This window comes from Molothrus aeneus, chromosome 15, assembly GCF_037042795.1.
Source record: "Molothrus aeneus isolate 106 chromosome 15, BPBGC_Maene_1.0, whole genome shotgun sequence".
In the NCBI taxonomy this organism is placed as follows: Eukaryota; Metazoa; Chordata; class Aves; order Passeriformes; family Icteridae; genus Molothrus; species Molothrus aeneus.
This window is the reverse complement of record NC_089660.1, coordinates 4,695,578-4,715,235: the sequence shown is the minus strand read 5'-3', so window position 1 is coordinate 4,715,235 and position 19,658 is coordinate 4,695,578. Positions and strand designations below refer to the sequence as shown.

Below are 19,658 nucleotides of genomic sequence, written 5' to 3'. Positions count from 1 at the left end.
AAGGATGTGTTTTAAATGAGTAATTTCATTTTTAGATAGCCATTTCTTTTTGGTTCTAGGGTTTGGATCAACCAAGTGCCAAGAGAAAATAAGACAAAGAAACAAGTTTGCCATATACCTCAGATGAAAGCTTCCATGAAGATTATCCATCTCCACCTGCCCAGCCTTTGAACTGTGCTATGAGAAATGCTTGAATATGAATGGATTGCACTTGCTTTTAGAGTTAATTATAAATAACTGCATTACATACACAGTTTCTGACAGACTGATCTAGCAGTTAATCTTTGTGTTCTTAACATTTATTAGTCCCATGCAATAGCACACACAGTACCTTGCTACAAAGGGTTCTTTCTAGGCAGTTTTACATTTTTTCAAGTATTCATTTCTCTATTTATCCACTTTAATTTTATTCCAGCAACAAACAAATTTCTCCTCAGAACTGGAACAGACCCCAAACCTACCTGTGGAAGCTGGCTGGCTGGCTCCATCAAACAACAGGTCCACCAGGTCGTTAGAGGACTTGCTGCCAGAGGGGACAGCAGCCTGGAAAAGAAATGACACCAGATCTCAACTCATGATGCTATTAATCCATCAAATGACACTAAGAAGTTTTCTGGGGTTTCAAAGGATTTTGTTTGCTTTTGCTTTGAAGATTTGGCTTTAAAGCCAACAACCATGTGGCTAAAATGTGAAATCAAATACTGAAAAACTAAAGCTCATAGTTTTTTTATAACTGAAGAATTTGGTAAGTTTTCAGTAAATGTGCAGCTTCATAGAATCTTTAACACATCATGCCAAAATTCTCTTTGCTGTCCTGAAGAGAGCAAAACATGCTAATGACTATATTTAAAAAATTCTACACTTTAAAGCAATCACAATTAATTACAGTTATACTGTTCCACAGTGATAAACTAAACATTTCTGATAAAACAGCTCCCTTGAAGGCTGCATCACAAAACCTACCCTAAATCAGAAATTGTCTTAGAGGCTAGAAGAAAACAGCTTCCCAAATGATGCGCTGTCCTGCTGTCTCACCTTTGTCGTAGGCTGTGCAGGATGAGCAGCAGAGTTCTGCTCTGGACTTGCTTTGTCTCCTGTGTAATGAGCTGCTGCTCCCAAGTCAATGGTTTTTGAAGGATTTGCTGAGCGTTTCTGTCTGATGGTGGTAATTTCTGTAGCTTGTGCAATATGAATGTGTTTTGTTGTCACAGTCTCCTCTTCATCTTTAAATTCAGCTTTGGGAGATTTGCCTCTTCTAGATTTTTCCTCATCACTGTCACTAGAAAAACAAAAGTGATAGCACAGCATTTGTGATGGACTTCTCAGCTCCTTGAGAAGACATTTGGCTTAAGCTACAAGAATTTTGGTTACTGCAGTTTCTTGTAGGAACAGTTCATGATAAAAATGCTGCTTTTTCCTACATTTGAGAGAGGAACTGTTCCACCCTTACATAACACATCACACCACACAGCATTGCACCTGTTGCACAGAAGCAGGGGAGAAAAGCAGGTCATTTTGTTAAGCATGAACTGCAAGTCCACGACAGAGGATAATAGGAAATCAGTGTTTAAACCCAGTACATGGAATCACCTTTTGACAGGAACTCTCCTACACATTATGTAACACTTCAGCAACAGAAAGTTAAGTTGGCAGGTGTGCTCAGTACTTACACCAGGAGACAGAAAGCAGTGAACCATATTCTGTACTGTCTTTTGGGTTTGCACAACTCCATTTGTATTTCAGCTCATTTCCTTTTCCAGGGAAACAGGCTTTCATATTCTTAGAGATGTTTGTGGGAACAGACTGCTTACAGAATTATGCAATGCAATGTTACCATTACCAGAGCAGCACGGTTGTTCTCAAAATGTAAAAGAATAAAAATATCACCCTTTTAGGCAAAAACTTTCTAGATGTTGTTGCACACTGTTTGAATAATTTGTTATATTTTCTACTTTTGTATTTTAAGTCTTTCACAAAGAAAGCAATTGGCCTCCACCACCAGTCATGTTGCCTGTTACCATCAGGATTTGTACATAACAGTGAGAATTGCTGTAGAGAAAGCTTAAATACATTGGAATGTATTTTGAAATTGTAATTCCCTTAGCAACAGAGTTGAAAGTGGAAGGGTTTTATATTTTAATAATGCATTAGAATACTAAAACTGAAAAATTTAAGAAAGGCTGTCCCTTTGTCAGAGGGAATGTGACAGTAACTGCAATATACTCTGGGGGGGAGCCTTTGTTCTCTGCTAACAATGGTGGCTTTTTGGGAACATGCTGCATGTACCATTTCCTCTGTGCATGTTACCTGCTCACCACTGGGGATGGCTCAGTTCAGTAACATCACTCAAAACAAATGCTCTCTCCCTTTTGCAATTCTTTTACTGTTAAAAAGATAAATTTTACAGCTGCTGACCACCCAGCAGCTCCTGGCATTGGTTTGAGCCAGCCTTTCACAGATAAGGGAGCTCAAACATCATTTAACTTGATTTTCCAAAGCACTTCAACCCTGCAGTGTGGGCCCAGCCCTGCTGCCCACCTGTGTGCACAGAGGGGACCCCAGCCACCTCCATTTGTGACATCATTTTAACAGGAGCCCCCAGAGCAAAGGGATCTGCACATGATCATGGTGCACACAGGGCATCCATCCCAAGAGCCCTGGAGGAGGGTGGAGGATGCTGCTGGAAACATCCAAGACCAGACAACACAACTAAGGCTCAGTCTCTCCATGGGCTGTATTTAATACCTGCAATACATTTCTTGTCCAGACTACAGAGTTCAACACTGTTCTGTGGGCTAAGGAAACAAGTGACAAACAAAGTCTGATTGACACAGAACTGCTACAGATCAATCTCACTAATGCAAGAATGAAGAAAGTCAGTCTTTGGTGATATACAGCAAAATAAATGACTAAAGGCTCTGAGGAAAGAAATTAAACATATATGCCAGAAAGGAGAATAAATATTACAAGATTCAATTTTCTATGACAACCTGTACTTCTTCCAAAGTCTCTCAGGAGATCTACTTTTTATTTTTCTTTAATGGTCACATTAACAAAAAAAAAATTACAGATTAATGTTTGCTCTAAGTATGTTTACTGTGCTCAGTAAAATCCCAGTGCTTCATCTGAGAATTGCACAGAGAACTTAAAAATAAAATTATAGCAATGTACCAAATAATGAAAAAACTTCTGCAAAGAAAGTATAGAATTACAACATTGAGAAATCAAAGTATGGACACATATTCTTTTCCTTTGCCTTAGGTTTTTGTAGTAAGGGTTTTTTCTTAACAACCTTTAAGAAAACAAAACCAGTTTACTGAGACTTTAGGTATATCCAAATTACACCCCAATATAAAAGTTATCCTTTAGATACAAGTTGCCCTTAAACATGGCCATTGCCTCCTTTCAGAAGAGTACTGGAATTTTTGCTTCCTTTCTATTCTGTTACCTACATCAACCTTCCTGAGTACTGGAGAAACAAGGATTAACAGTGTTTTAAGAATTCTTAGGAAAAAAAATGCAGTGTTTCAGAAGCACCTCTGTGTGTCTGCAGGTAATTCAGAAACAAGTTTTCAGTGTGCAGTGCTGGACTCAGCACAGCAGCTGGTTTATCCACCTAAGAACTAACAAGCATTAAGCAAGAAAACCAGAGGCTTTCCCACCCCATGGGGTATTGCCTGAGGTTTTCACTACTTGCACAGGGATATATTACTGGAAAAAGGAATTCATTTCCTCTATAACACCGTTAGAATTTTTCATCTAAATTTAAAAAACAAAAAAAAAGGCAGCAGACTTGGCTTCTCCAAATCTCACTATGTAAAGCAGTTGCACTGAAATCTACTGTACACTCATTATTTTGTATCATTTAGCTCTCTGGTAAAGTTATTTCCTTCAAGCATTTTCTTCCTTCTATGCAAACCACTGGATTTGCAAGTAAAGTCAGAAATCCACAAGTTTGGCCAAGTTCTTCTGGTGTGTAAAGACCATGGCTTCCAAGTTTTCTTGGCCACAGGTAAGATGTGTAAGACACATTTATTCTTTGTGCTTCAAGGCTTTTATTGGCTTTACAGTACTCAAGCAATAATGGTTTATAAAGTTATTAAGACTGCAACAATAGAACATAACAGCACGTTTGCCAGCTGAGTGAGTATCACCATTTAGTCACTTTTCCAAGTGAAATGGCAACTTAATTGTTATTGTATGGCAGCAGGCTACAAATTAGTCAGTACATTTTTGGCACTTTTTTCTACAAAAAATTGCTGAAGTGTGAAAACACAAATGCAGAGATTTCACGAGGCATTTAAAAAGAATGTTATTTTGAGCCTAACTTATATATGATAATTAAAATTTTATGCCACCTTCAGTTTTAATATTTAAATATAGTATTTGCTAATAGAGCATGCACTAAGCCATGTATTTACAGTATTCTTAAGGATAAATACAGACATTCTATAACCATCTGTTCAATCTTCTTCTGATGGCTTCTGTAGAAACAAACCTCTTCACTCAAAGCCTTGGATAAAATCCTTTCCATGGTATTTGATCCCCATGCCAGGAGAAGAGAAAAAGAAATTCCAGGCTGGGATTTGAAGCAAGGTTAGAGGAGCTGAAATGCTGCAGCCTGAATTCCTTCTTACAGCAGAATAACCTGCAAGCACCAAACTGCCTTTGCTCATGGATGTCCCAAAAATTCCTCCTTTTAATCCAAGTCTCAAGTTTATCACTTTTATAAATTTTGAGACAAACAAAACCTGACATAGACCAAAAAAATAGGAGAAAACTCAAACAGAAGAGACAAGGGTTACAAGAGGAAAGCAAAAACGCAAAATGTAATAGTAGTCAGAGAAAAAGAGCAGTGTTACTTGGGGCAGAGATGTACAATGGAGAAGTTATCAAAATACACTGCTTTTGCTAAAGATTAGACTTCAGAAAGGACTGTCTAAACCACTGAAAAATACAAGACTTTATCCAGCACAAGTAAGAGACAGTTTTTATTCAGAAATAAAACAAAGGAAGTAAGACTAAAAAAAAAAATGTTTACTGTACATCCCCTACATGAAACATGGCTGGTGAGGTCTGCAGACATCATGGGACAAGTTGCTTTTGAAAGGTAAGTACAGAAATGCACACAGAAATGTACCATTGGTACATGTGAAATTGTTTACTTTTCTTCTGATCCCTTCTCTTTGTAGTCCATTGATATTAGGTTCTAAGAGGGAACCCTGATGTGTGCAAAGAATACCAGTTTTATGATTTATTAATGCCCCAGCAAGAGGACCACAAGGGCTTTCCCCCAGAAATGCTGCCATTATTATTATTTTTTGTCTCCATGCAAAATTGCTTTAGTTTTGCATCACACAGATGTGTGCATGTGGATTTTTATGTTCATATACATGTGTGACTATCTAAAGATATTCTTGTAAAAAATATTAACCAAATCTCAGTGCAAATTTGATTTTTCAGTTGTTTCCCAAAGGGGAATTATTTCAATATACTTGAGCACTTTCTCTACAGCAATTTCAAATTCTATTAAGTACAAACTTGATCTCCAGATAATTAAATTCAATGCACCTGTTGAAGTGTGACAGATGTTAAGTTCTTTCTGTAGCCAAAGCAGGGTAGACTTTCTCCCTTACTGGAGAAATTTAATGACCAGATGTAAAATACAAGTATTTTCCTGAAAAGCCTCAACTGAAATTGACTTTTTTTTTTTTTTTTTTAAGAAATCACCTGCAGGCTGTTCTTCCTGAGATCAGCTCAGGGAAGCAGCACTGTGTCAAAGCAATTTCAATTTTCTTCCTTGGCACTCCAGCATTCAGAGTGTGTGCAGCATTAAGTGGCAGCCTTCAGTACACTGGCACATGAGCACTGAATTGCTGAGACAAGGAAAAACTCAGGATATTTCAGCCAAATTCCCTGCTTTGCCAGCAGCTGGGGCAGTAATGGAAGGCAGCCAAGAGCAGTTAACTACTGCCAGAGCCACACTGCTCCCCAAGGCCAGGGGAGCTGCAGAAGCCCAGGAAGCAGGTACTGAACCCACATCTGCTTCCCCCTACAGACAAAAAGAATGGCAGAGGATGTAGCTTATATCCAGCAATGTCAAACTGCTTCCTAAGAGCAATCTCACAGATAAATTCAGGGTACAACAGCTCCAGTACCTGCACCTCTCTGGAGAGTCCTCTCTATCTTTCCTTCGGAACTTGCTGATGGTGTCATCGATGGTGCTGCCGATCTTGTCACTGAGCTCCCCTAACTTGTCACTGAAAGGAAAAGTTGACTTTTTATCCCATTCTTCATCCCATTTGGACTTGGGCTCAGGATCATATCTTTCACCTGGTAAGACAAAGATAAGAACTATTAAAGGTACCAATAAAAAGCCTGTGGCTTTTCTGGAATCCCTCTCAAGCCACTCCTGCCCCACACACCTGAGCTGCACAAGTTCACAGAGCAAAAAAAGCTCCCCCAGCTGAATCAACTCTATTACAGCAAGGCACAGCATGGAATGCCCATCATGAAGTGGCAGGAATGGAGGCTCAAAGACTTGTGCTTATGGCAATGACACAAGCTCAATGCCCAGCACATCAGGAGGCTGTTGGGCTCTGCTGGAGAAGCAGCAGAGGCAGGAGCAGCCCTGGCTGCAGGAGCAGCTGAGCAGGAAGGGCCCATGGCACCTCTGGAACAGCCCCTTAATGCAGGATATTCCACTCCTGGCTGAGCTGAGTGATCACTGGGGGTTTTATACACTGACATTAATACACAAAAACACAGTAACAAAATACTGAAAGAATGGGTGTAAAACTTTTCATTTTCCACCTCAGCAATTAAAAAAAGTTTTAAAATTTTTTAAGAGAGATGAAAAAAGAAAAGGCAGTAAACTCACCTTTTCAGGGGCCGCTGGATACCCTGAACATCTTTCCTGAACACTATTATCAAGAAATCAAAAACTTTTTTTTCTAATTTAGTATTCCAGACCTCCATACTGGTATTTTAGATTACAAACAGCTGCCAGTTTTACTTGAAATTAGCACATTTGTTGTACAATCCCATCAAGGAATTCTAAACCACTGAAGAGTCTTGTTTGTACACACACAGCCAACTTGAGTTTAATTCAAATTAAAAAACCAACATTTTAACAAAGACTTGACTATCAGAAGCACTGCACACTTCAACTTGTATTGTGATCTTGTATCAGATCTTCTGCACAAAATATAGGTGCATAAAGGAAACCAAACCAGCTCAGTTTCTACACAACATTTGTAGGCAAACATTTATATTCTGGGCTATCATACACATGAAACAAACCATTTCTTGTGCATCTTTTAAAAATGTGAAACAATAGTGATTTTTTTTGTTTACTTAGGCTGAGTAAAATTGAGCGGCAGAAAGGAAGGACAGTGAAATAATCCCTCCTTCAAGTTACATACAAATGACATTGCAGCTCATGTGATGTTCAAGGTATATTCAATTAAAGCAATTTTAATAAAAAGAAAATGATTCCAGCACTACAAGGTGCAAAATTTGAATTATACCTATCTGATAACCTCATATCATATAGGGTGTATTTTCTTAGTAAAGACATAGGTGCAAGTCTCCAATGACATTTGTTTAGATCCATAAAACTTTTCCATTTGAGAACCTGCTACAAATCCATGAGATACTCAGTGAGATCTTTATCATTGGAAAAGAAGACACTGCTCAGAAATGTACTGCTGTAAATTTTGCAGGAGAATAAAATGCCCTTATTTCAGTTTATGTCAGGCTCTCAAGCATTTTAATGCAGATTCCTTTAGAGGGGTTTTCCTGTGCAATACAAGTTTTTAAATTAAAATAGACACCAACTAGAAGCTCAGTATTTTCAGGACAAAATAAACTAACAAAAAAATCTTAATAAAAGCATTTTTGTTTAAATAACTTGAATCTTTTTGATTAGAAATCTCACCTGGGAAAGGGTTTGCTTAGTGCTGCTAGAAAGACTTTTTAAAAACTTTTACTTAACAAATGAAGGAATAATTCAAAACCCTTTACCACAAAAATTAAATACAAGACAGAAACTAGTCCCTTAAATTTAAAAACCTGAATGATACCTAAAGATCACATGGAGAAATGATCCTACCCAGCCTAAAAGGATGGATCACGACTCTGCACAGAGAAGTCAAAAGATAAGCTCAGTGAAAGAACAAAGGGACATGTACAAAAAGTACAAATACAGTGACTCATACGTATTTCCTAAAAAGAGAATCACCACAATTCCAAGCAAGTAGCAAAGGCTAAAGGAATATAATAAAACAAGAATTATTCTGCCTTGGAAATTTTTTAACTACTTTGCATATAAGGAAAAGGGAGAATGGAGAAGCAACCTGTCAAAAACAGGAGGGATCAAATCTAAGTGGAAGGCTCACAGATAAGAAAAGTAAAAAAGCCAGAAAGCATCAGGCAAACAGGTGAAGTTTAAGCCCTGCACAGCTACTACTGAGCTCTTACAGCAAACCCTTCTCTCAAAGAAATCACCAAACCAGAGCCTTGTGCCGTTGGGACTTTGGTACTCATCCCTTAGTAAAAGCAGCCAAGGATTTACTCAGGCCAAAGAAAACACAGACTGGCAGCTGGATCATGGATGGCATGCTGGGATACATCAGATGGAAGCCCCAACAAAAGCTCAGACCCCTGCTACACACTACGAGAGGGACTGGGAGCAAGGAGTAACGTACTTGGTGCCTGTAAAGTCAGCTCTGACAGACCCCAGGAAACTCACACAAAATCCACAGCTGCATTTCAAGGCTCCAAACAGTGCTATTTGGGAAAGCAAAAGTGGATTGCAATCCTTGCCAAGGCAGCCCAGTACTCACTGTATCTGAACCCTCCGACACTGTCCGAGGACACCCCAATGTATTTGTCTTTGTTCTTCTTTGCTTTCTTCCTCTCCTCCCGGAGCCGATCATCGTCTTGAGCAAACTCAACCATTTCTTTCACCTTCTGGCGGATGTTTATCCCCTGGTCCTTGCCATTCTCATCTGTCAGGTAATGCAGGACAGAGATGATGGATGGTAGATGGGAGGGAAAAAGGAAAACAGTAAGTAAGAGGCAGCAATACTGAACACCAAATTGATAAAAAAATTTGAATTGTAAACACAACGGTTTATGAGTCAAAGATTTCGGGACTACTGCATGAGGTCCACTGCATCTCTTTAAAAGGGACTAATTAACATAAAATTTAGATAAATGAGTTTGCACTTAAACACAGAAGAGATTAACAAAGACTGAGACAGAACTTGTATTCTCCACTTGAACAATTTTAACCCCTCAAAACATCACCCTTTTTAGCACAGTTTTTGCAAGTTTCATTGCAAGAACTCAGTCTCATGGCAGAACTGATTTTGTGAAAAATTGCTTTCAGTTGGGAAGTACTATAAGCTAAATGTGCTCCTTTCCAGCCTTTTTCACATTCAAAACACACACTGGCCTTGCTGCCTTTGCACTGTAAATATTATTTGGTGGGAGGAAAAAACCCCAGCTTCAAACAGATGTGTGTGTTTTGGAGCTCTAACCTTTTCTTCCCATATGATTAAAGCTATTCCTTTACGGACACCACAGGGGACCAGTCTCTAGTGCATATTTTAATATAAACCCCAACACTCATGTTGTGTTGGTTCTGTTGTTATTAGCCAGTCTTTTCTGCAAGTTCTTGTCTTCACTAATTAATACTCTAGGGCCCCACGTCTTGGATTCTGCACTCTTCACACAACTGGCAACAGTCACATTTTAATTAGACTGGGGAAGCTTCTAAGCTGGTTCAGGTGACTGACAACTCCAACTACTGTTTTAATTTGCTTATAAGATTTTTCTATTGCTCACCTACAAAGTGGTAATTTTCCAGGGATCGCAAATCATAAATGTGTTCTCTGGCACTTGTAACAACGCGCTCTGATCCATTCCTTATGAGGTAAGCTAGGAGCAGCAAAGACTATAAAAATACAAAGCACCTTATGATTGCATGAACAAAAACTCTACCTTTCTTTTTTTTGTAAAAACCCCAAACCTACCCCCCTCCCCAAATTAGTAAATACTAACCTTCCCTTTTTAAATACATGCTTATTATACGAGTCCCATGGAAAAATTTTTTTCCTTACATGAGTCTTTTGCTCTTAGACTATCAAAACTGTATTTTTAAAACTTCAGCTTGTTACTACAAAATCACAAGTAGTTACCTTTATCAGCCACTGCTTGTCTTAAGATAAAGCAGTAGCAATTAAGGAGAAAAAGTTAACCTGTGAAATGAGGCATTTTCTCTTGCATCTTTTGTTCACAATTTTCCAGTGGCTTTCACTGAAAGGTAACTCCTACAGGAATTTAAGAAGCCTTCTGCAGGATTCAATGGATATACAAAACTGCATTTCAGGACTACTTCAGAGAAGTGACAAAACAAATGAAGTTTAAATAATACTTTCACATTTCAGTTCTCTATGTTGAGGATTTATATGTAGAAAGAAGTAAGGCTCTTTCTCTCAAGTAGTGCCTTTATCAGCTAAAACTATAATTTTATTTCACCCAATCTAAACCTGATAAGCAATTTCAAGAAGTCTTTATAATATTAAGTAGTTATGTGTGATAGCATTAAATATTAATTTCTATTGTACTTCAGGGAAAACAATTACTATGACTACAAAACATCAAGCACCTGTGAAAAACACAAACCATGCTTTAGAATTAATTGTGTCTTGCTACAATCCTGGCATCAAGAAAAACAAAATATAACCTAGTCTAATACATCAATTCTAAAAAAGGAGGTTATATTTGCATAATTCAGTGAACATTGAACACCACTTTAAGTGCAGCACAACACAATCTCAAGCAAAAAGTTTCTGCATGAAAGACAAGAAAAATGCAAATGACTCTGGTCTTTTCCCAAACACAATTAGGACATAAAACTGTCATGTAAGATATGCAAGAAAATTTGGCCCACTCAAAGGTAAACTACAACTTTTAAAGCATTACAAATTGACAGAAAATTAAGATTAGTTTGCATTTTATTTCAGGTATTCCTGAATTCTGTCAAAAAATGTTTTCCTGATAGCACAGTAACTTAACATCTTCTCATGGAGCTCACAGCAATTCCTTTGGGTAAACTGAAATTGTGAGCACTAGTTTAATACCTGAATAGCAGCAAAATGGAATTGCTCTGTTGTGTTCATTAAGTAACATGTTAACGTGCTTCTAAACCCAGAAATTCTGTGGGTTTTTTAATATACATCATTTGAAAAACACCTTTGACTTCACCAACAGAATTATAAAACATTCAGGGAAGAAATTCTATGTTGCTAGAGGAGAAAGTGCTGTAGGATTATCTAAGCAAGAACTCCACCAGGACACTGCATGAGCACCAAGCCCTGATCCTTACACACCTTATAAACTCTCCTCCAGTTCTTTTTGTTGTCTTTCAGCATCCGAGTCCACAGCATGTTCATGAGCTCTGGAAACTGCTCGTACATGAACGTAGCCCTAAGGAATGGAACAAAAGCAGCACAGAAATGTCGTTTGCCCGGGCTGGCCACAGGAGCCTGTTCACACTCGGGGCTGGCAGTAGATGGCAGGAGTGATCTAAGCCCAGCCACATCGGGTGACATTAAAGGGAAAAAGCTGTCCCTGTTTTAACTCCTAGATTAGTCATTTACATCCCAGGACTACAAAAGAAAAGAGTAATTCTAAATATCTGAGGTACTCATCCCTTCACTAATTTGTAATGAAAATAATGTTGAATATGAATACCCTAATAACCACTGCAACTGATCAAACACACAACTTCCAAACTGATTTTAACAGGAAAAAAAAAGCTCAAGGAAGAATTCAACATGTTTTGCTGTTTTTGTAGAAGTTACAAGAAAGTGCTTTGAAAAGAAATACTCCAAAAAAAAATCAGTTATATTGAAAGAATTCTGAGGACACATAAATGAAAAAATCAATTTAAGAAAAGAATTTAAAAAATACCTGGGCTTGATTTTTTGTTTGACAGTTTTCAATACATTCTATGATTATGCATTAAAAAACTTAAGACTTTATTTACAGCAACTTTTGGGCATTATCAGTCTGAATACCACAGAGTTGATTTAGCATCAAATTTCACATTCTTATATAAAATGTACCTTTCTTTTCTTCATCACTGAGTCAAATTATCACTTACTTGGCAATCTCTCCCATGAGTTGCCCTGAAGGTCCCCATGGATCATCATTGGTTGCTTCTCGAACCTTAGACTCTATTTCTGAATAATTCATAACCACATTGGTGCTGCAAAGGAAAAAAAATTCACACACATGAAGATTAGCATCAAAACTGAGAAACACATGAAAACTTAATAATGACACTAGTGCAGATCTCACTTAATGAGATACCTCTACAGAGTGGGAAAGAAAACAGCTTTAGTGCACAAGTTACCCTGAGGACACTATACACCACATTTAAGTTATCTTTAAGAAGGTTTTACTATTCTATTAGTCTTCAAGAATACAGATGAGAAACTGGGGATTACATTACAGCTGGATTCAGTCCAGTAAAAATGGCTTTGGGTCAAATTAAAATGCAAACCAAACCACAAGAGTCAAAGCTGATGGCTTCTGCAGTTAGGTATGGTTTGCTTACAGGTTTGTAATGGTACAGAGTTATTTGCAAGAGGCTTTATAACTCAATCAGAGGCAATTTTTTTGGAATGATGTTACAAGAGAAAAATCAAGAACATCAGCACCAAACAGGTGTTAGTGAAAAAGTAACAAATAAAAAAAATCACATGGAAGACTAAAGTAAGGGAGATGAGACTCACTGGAAAGTCTGTTTCCTAGCTTGAATTTAATTAATTAAGGGAAAACAGCCAAAGAAGCTGCAGAGCACTCAGTTACAATTACAGCAATGCAAATACTGCAAGGAGCTCAGGCTGCCTCTTCAAGAGGTCACAGAAAAACCTTACTTGGAAAAGATTTTTTTCTGTGATGTTAATATTAAAATAGTAAATATGTGATTTCTCCTTAATTAATCCTTAAAACAGGTAACATCTGAGCCCAGCAACCTCCTTTGTGCCCCTAAAAGCATTCAGATGTGTTTGGTAACACAATCATGTCCCTCATCTTTTAAGGTGAGTGAGCAGCCCTAAAACCTCATCCATATCCATAGTGAGAATGTTTGAAAACTGCTCTCAGCTTCTGGAGCACCAGGACTCACCCCAGCAATGAGATCAGCAGTGACAGGAGAGCTGCTGGTCTCTGCTCTCCCTTCATACCTGGACTGCACTGAAACAACACATTTACACCTAGCATGTCACAAGTTTAAAAGTTTACTTAAAAGTACATCATAACTGATTCAGAAGCTAACAAAAACCCCTGTGAGTTTCAACATGAACCAACCCACAATGACAAATTAAGTAAACTGTAGGAAAGATCTAATGAATTATAATGCAGTGTGGAGAAAGCATTTGCTGCTTAAGAACTTCTTCTGAACCTGAATGACCTAAAAGGAGAGGAAAAAAAAAAAAATCAGGATGCTCAATAGTCATCCCAACAGTTATTCTTCTATCCATGTAGGAGTTTGCACAGTGCAGCATTCAAGCAACTCCTGCTCAATTTTATTTGGCATAAGGATAGCAAAGATCTTGGAACTGGGAGATATAAACAGCAGAAACAAGAATGAAATCCCCTCAAGTCTGAAAGGGGACACAGAAGGTAATTGTTAAAACAGAATAAAATTTCTGGACTTAATCTTGGATTCTCAGCATGAGAATTCCTGCTGTCAGATCCTGATGTATGATTTTATTCAACTTTGTGTCTAAAGAGAGCATAAGCTACATGACTGAATAAATAATCAGCAAGCTCCCAGAACCTATCTATATTACAACAAGCATGTAAGAACACAGCAGCAGTTTGGAACAACAGCAATTAAGGTTTTACAAATTCATTTATGCTGAATACACCTCAAGCTTCTGTTTCTGGTATTTTCTTTACTGTACATACAAATGTAAACCAAGCCCATCTTTATTTCCCACATATATGGAAAAAACACAACTCCAAAGCTCCAGGATTTGCAGCTTCCAGCACACTGGGTCCCTTGTCCAAAGCAAGGGAAGGCAGGGAACTGAATGGAAAGGTTCTGCTTGTTTTTATAACCCCTCCTTCTGCATTTGTTTGAGAGACTTGATGGAGACTTGGGAGGGGGAAGCATAAAATGAAGCATTTCCTTAATTTCTTAGAGCAAAAAATTTAAGAATAGAAAATGCTTGAAGAGATGCAAACTTAGTGTACAAAAACAAACGGCAGCATTGGCTATGCAAGAGCTCAGGGCACGTGGCTAAAGCGGCAGCAGGGCTGGAAGGGGGAAATGGAAGGAAAACAAGGGAAATTAAGTAATGCCAAGAGAAAAAAGGTGCAGTTAAGCCTCTCTAAGTACAGAAACATGCTCGACTTCTAAACCCCTCTGCAGAAAAGTTATTGTTCTCAGCAACCAGGAGAAAGCTCTTTTCTAAATGCCAAGCTGAGATCTAATGGAATGAACCATTCCAAAGCAAAGCATCTCAGAGCCACATTTAATTCAGGAACAAATGTAAACTTCAAGGAGAAAAAAAAACCCTCACTGTTGTATAGTTTGGCATCATTCCAGGTCACTTAAAATAACCATTTCTAAAAAGGTGGAAATACAGTTTTATTCTTCCTTTCCCATGTTTTCTATGGCCCTCATTCCCTGCCCTACCCATGATTCCTGTGACCTTTGCAGCAAAAAAATAATTTATGTCCAGATGTGAAGGGAAAAAGTGACTAGCTTGATTGCCAAGACTTCCTGTGATTGATATAAATTTAATATCCGAGGACACTTTCCGACACCAGGGGGGGCTCTCTGATTAGTTTATCCTGGGCAGCTTCCAGAGAATCGTGCTGGATCGCATGGGGAGGCTGCTCTGCAAACAAACGGCCCTGAAACGGCCGGGGCTGACAGAAAGGAACTTCTCAGGCAGGGCTGAGAACCCCCTTATCTGTCAGACTGCATCTGATTCACCCCAAATCCTTCACTGAGACCCTGCACCACTGCAATCTCGTGACAAGAATATTTACAGAAACTTCTGACACGGACAAAGATACTAAGCAGGAAAGTGTATTTTGAAAGTTACATCCAAAATAAGGGTACAGCAATAAACGGGTTGACATGGACATCACAAACTGTTACATTCTTCTGTGTCTTACATTCAGATCTATTAAAATAGATTGATGACAACAGATTCTTTTTACTCTTTGTTGTATCACTCCCAAGTGATTTCAGTATAGCTTTATTTTTTAAAATATAAAATTGTTTCCAAAAGCCAAGAAAGGGCACTATCACATCTCTATGGAACAAGCAACACTGTGACAGTGAGCAAAATGCTTTTAATTTTCTTGCAACTTTAAATGTTTGCAAGAACATTTAAAGGAATTTACAGCAACACTGAACAGGTAGCTCAAGTCTGAGACTAAATTCCTCTTAAGAGAATAAATGGACATTGCTAATAAAGTCAGTGGGTAATAGCTGTAAATACCTGACCATCTCCAACTGCAGCAGAAAAAAATCCATTTCCCCTTAAATATTTTACATGCATTTTATTAACTATCATATGACATATATTGAAAATTAATTGTTGTACCATGTACCCTGAAATCCTACTTTGTCCACAATTTTGTCTGCATTTTTCATATAATTCAATCAAGTGTAGATAGCTTCAAATTTTGTTCTAAATCACATTTTGAGATTCATACATTTGAGGTAAAGATATCATGTGGGTCCAGGTGGATTACTGTACAGTTTTTTCTAAAAAAACCAAAAAATAAGCAAGAGGGGGAGAGGAGAGTGATGTGAAAGGGAGAGCAATATTGAACATATCTCAATTGTGTAATCTGAGGTAAGAATGATGTTTAGCTGGTATTAGGGATAATAGGCAGCAAGAGGGGACAAGAAGTTCTGTAGCTCCTCATCTAAAACTCAGATCAGAGGATCTGTGAAGGTACAAAACGTCCATCAGTATCTGCCACTTCAACATTTACAGTTGCAATAGTCTGAGAGCATTTGAACTTCCAGGCATGAAGAGGATAAAAATCTTACGGGTCTGAGATTGTCCTCAGCACTTTTCTTTGAAACAGGGAAATGAAAGGCAGCTTGTGGATGGCCTGCATGAAAATAAAACCTTACAGACTGCAGGAACCCTGCACAGATGACACACAAAGCAGGCAGACTAAGAGCAGCCCTGTCTTCCTCCTCCTTATCAGAGGATGCTGAATGTAACCCACAACGTGGAATGCCCACTGCTAAGTGATAAATGTATCTGCAGAAAACTTCTATTTGTGTTTCATTTCAACAGACTCCAACAGATATATCTGCCTACTCTGCTCAGGCTTCTGATTTTACACACAAATCAAGCTGTAATGCTCAGGACAATATTGATGGGCATGAGGTATATTCTGCTCTCAGCAACACATTAGTGCTTCATCACCATTAGTTTTTCTTTTTCCCCCTATAAAATAGCCACAAAATAATTACTGAAAAAGAGTGTTTTTTTTCTATTCCAGACTAAGAAATTCTTTTTAAAATTACTTCTGTGCTGGCAAAGTAAAATCATTGTACTTCCACCCAAGATGCTAATAAAAAATTAAATAAACACTACATCCTGAATTGAAATGTTTGTTTCAGAGTGAAGATTTTTCATTGCTCAGGACTACAAGATTCTCTACAGATTCATATGCTCTAACTGAAGTCAATTATCTGTTAGGAGATTACAATCACTTATACACAACTATAACTGTACTGCTTCCAGTAATAGCTTCCAATTGGTAACACTACAATTAGTTTTGTTGTGCCTGAACTAATTATCCACATCAATCATTGCTGGTTCCAAACTGAAAAAGAATCCCACCCTAATTCTCTCTCCACCATACACCTTGAATTAGAAACTCTCTGGAAACATGGATGTGGAGATACAAAGCTCTGTACACAGTCAGCAACATAAAGAGAAGAGTATTTTCTCAGCTATTGTCTACTCTAAAATTAACCCTCAAACAACATTTCATAGCAATGATTTAAATACACTGCCAGCAAACCTGCTAAAGGACAAGATGCAACTATTGCTGTTTATGTGACTGAACATTTTGGTGAGAACTCAGGATTCAGCATAAAGCACTAAAAGGAGTAAATACTCCACTGCCCATGGTCTTCCCTGAAGAACATCACACAGATATTTCCACTTCATGCTCCCTCCCAGCATCTCCTCTATCTTCCACATTTTTTCCATGGTCAGTGGTGTTCTGTTCCCTCACCACCCTGACAATACATTCAAGTGCATGAAATCACAATTCATGAAGGAAGTTTGCAGTTCATGGCCAGATTTTGGGAGCAATGTTCTTTGGAAGAACTATTCCTAAGAAAATCATTCATTAGGAAAGAAATAGTGTTATACATGAAATTTTCAGATCTTCAAATATCAAATAAACTCAGCACTTTGTATGAATGCTCAAATACCAGCAGTTTCTTAAACATGCAGAAACCTTTGAACAGCACATGCACAGCTAACCTGCACTTGGAAAAACAGGCACCATGAGAAAAGGAGGTATTTATAGACTAAAGGTAATGAAAGAATAATAAATATCTATCCATCCATTCAGAATGGAACTTGAAAACATATCAAGGAATCAGAAAGTCTAACAGATCTTTGCCAATGTTTCTGAACAAATGTAAGAAAAGCCTTGAATATGCCCTGGGGTGAGAGTCAGAGCAGTCCATAAAGGCACGGGCAGGATTAGAGCTGCCATTGATATGGGTGGTGTCACCCAGGGCACAGGCACAACTCTGGGCATCACATCCACTAAAGATTTGTGACATGCCAGGTCTAATCTTATGACAACTAAAATAAGCAGAAGCCACAGAGAGGGGACATGACAACAGTTTCTTTATAGTGATGATAAAGGTATTGGATTGGACAGGGTGAGCCTAATTAGAAACACTTCTCAAGCCTCTGGGAAGCTGCCCACTGTGCTGAGGGACTCGGCTGCAGGAACAAGAAACCTGGCCACGCACTTACATTTTTTTCAATGTATATTTCAAACCAATTACAATATCATGTATAACAAGAAACCTGGCTACACACTTGCATTTTTTTCAATGTATATTTCAAACCAATTACAATATCATGTATACATGGGACTCCTTTGTGCATAATATTCTGCCTTTAACTATTACTCCAAGGACACCTCTGGATTATGCACCTTCTGTTTTCCTTTTTTTTAATTTTACAACTGGGAACAGTAAAATACTAAAAGCTGAGATGAGAAACTTTGTACATTTTACCACCGTTAACAGTTTCCAATGAGACACCATTCTGCAAATATCTGCTTAAGGACTAAGCACAGAAGAATAAAAATTCAAGCTTTACTCATGTGTATGTACCATACATCCAGTATGAACATTAATGCTATTAAAGCAAACAGCAACACTAAAGAACTTTTTTTTTTATTAGAGCAGGCAGGGTGTGGATAAACAGAGGACAAGAGAAGCTCTGTTACTGTACAGCACTATAAGGTGTGGTGCCAAAGTCTTACAAGAAGCAAATATTTTAACCTTTTGTTATTTAATGTGCCAAAACAGACACAACATGATTTTATCTTTTGAATAACATGTTTCACATTATCCCTTCAATAGCGAGTCTCCATACTAATAGTTTAATCTCATTCTTTTAGTAATTTTGTTAGTAGTTTCCTTATTTTTAGAAAGTCTTCCCTGTGTTTCCTGTGACTTTCACAGTGAATAAAGGCAAAGCACACTTTAAATTTGGTCATGACAGAGCAGATGTTACTGACTCTGAATCAAATCTCATCACCTCAGTGGTGACACGGCAAAGGAGACCATCACAGTAACATTCCACATGGACAAACCCCAGTAAGGAAACTATTCCACAGCTCTGTGCTGGTGCTTTTTGGATCTAAAACTGAGTGGGGACTGCATTATTCAACCAGAAAGGTTCATAAAAGGCATAAATAGTTGAGAAAACATTAAGTTACAGCACCAGGAAGTTTGCTTGAAGTGAATAGAGAAGAACACATGCACATGGTTCATTTATTCACCTTTCCTATCTCCACCTAAACATCCCACCACTTCTATGGAAAGGCACCCAGGTGACAACTGCAGGTAAAGCTCTGAACAAAGGCAGCAGTAACTCACACCTGGAGGCTGAGCCAGCTCCCTGCCCCTGCAGTTTGAGAACTACCTTTGTCTCCCAGCAGCTGATTTTCCCAATAGCTCCCTCTCACTGAGGAGCCACAGTCACCCACCGAGACAAGAAAGGGACCACGAGTGACTGCTCACATGACTCCCATGTTTTAGGAGTATTATCCAAATGCAACAGCAGCAATCTGTGCTCAGATTTCCCAAAAACCATTAGAGGGGCTGATAACTTAAGGCAAAATGACACTAACATAACAGAGCTGCTTCTAGACATTTGAGATTATAGCTGTATTTGTTTTTTAAAAATGTGAAGTGATTGAATGCAGTATATAATGAGCCAAGTGAACATTCACCATCTGGAGAAGAGACAAGGCAGGCCCTGGCAATATTTTCACAATACAGTTATCTAGAAGACCCCCACCCACAGACACACATGCAATTAAGATGAAGC

General features: G+C 38.2%; 1 protein-coding gene across 1 annotated transcript in view; it reads right to left on the bottom strand.

Moving 5' to 3' along the window:
- The window catches only part of CLINT1 (clathrin interactor 1), a 46,810-nt gene that overhangs the window by 9,098 nt on the left and 18,054 nt on the right, over positions 1 to 19,658 (bottom strand). Inside the window, exons 2-8 of the mRNA XM_066560162.1 lie at positions 12,176 to 12,280; positions 11,400 to 11,496; positions 9,853 to 9,961; positions 8,847 to 9,011; positions 6,159 to 6,333; positions 1,036 to 1,279; positions 462 to 543 (exon numbers count right to left, since the gene is read on the bottom strand). Coding sequence (XP_066416259.1) covers positions 462 to 543; positions 1,036 to 1,279; positions 6,159 to 6,333; positions 8,847 to 9,011; positions 9,853 to 9,961; positions 11,400 to 11,496; positions 12,176 to 12,280 — 977 coding nt within the window. The remainder of the gene's footprint in view (positions 1 to 461; positions 544 to 1,035; positions 1,280 to 6,158; positions 6,334 to 8,846; positions 9,012 to 9,852; positions 9,962 to 11,399; positions 11,497 to 12,175; positions 12,281 to 19,658) is intronic.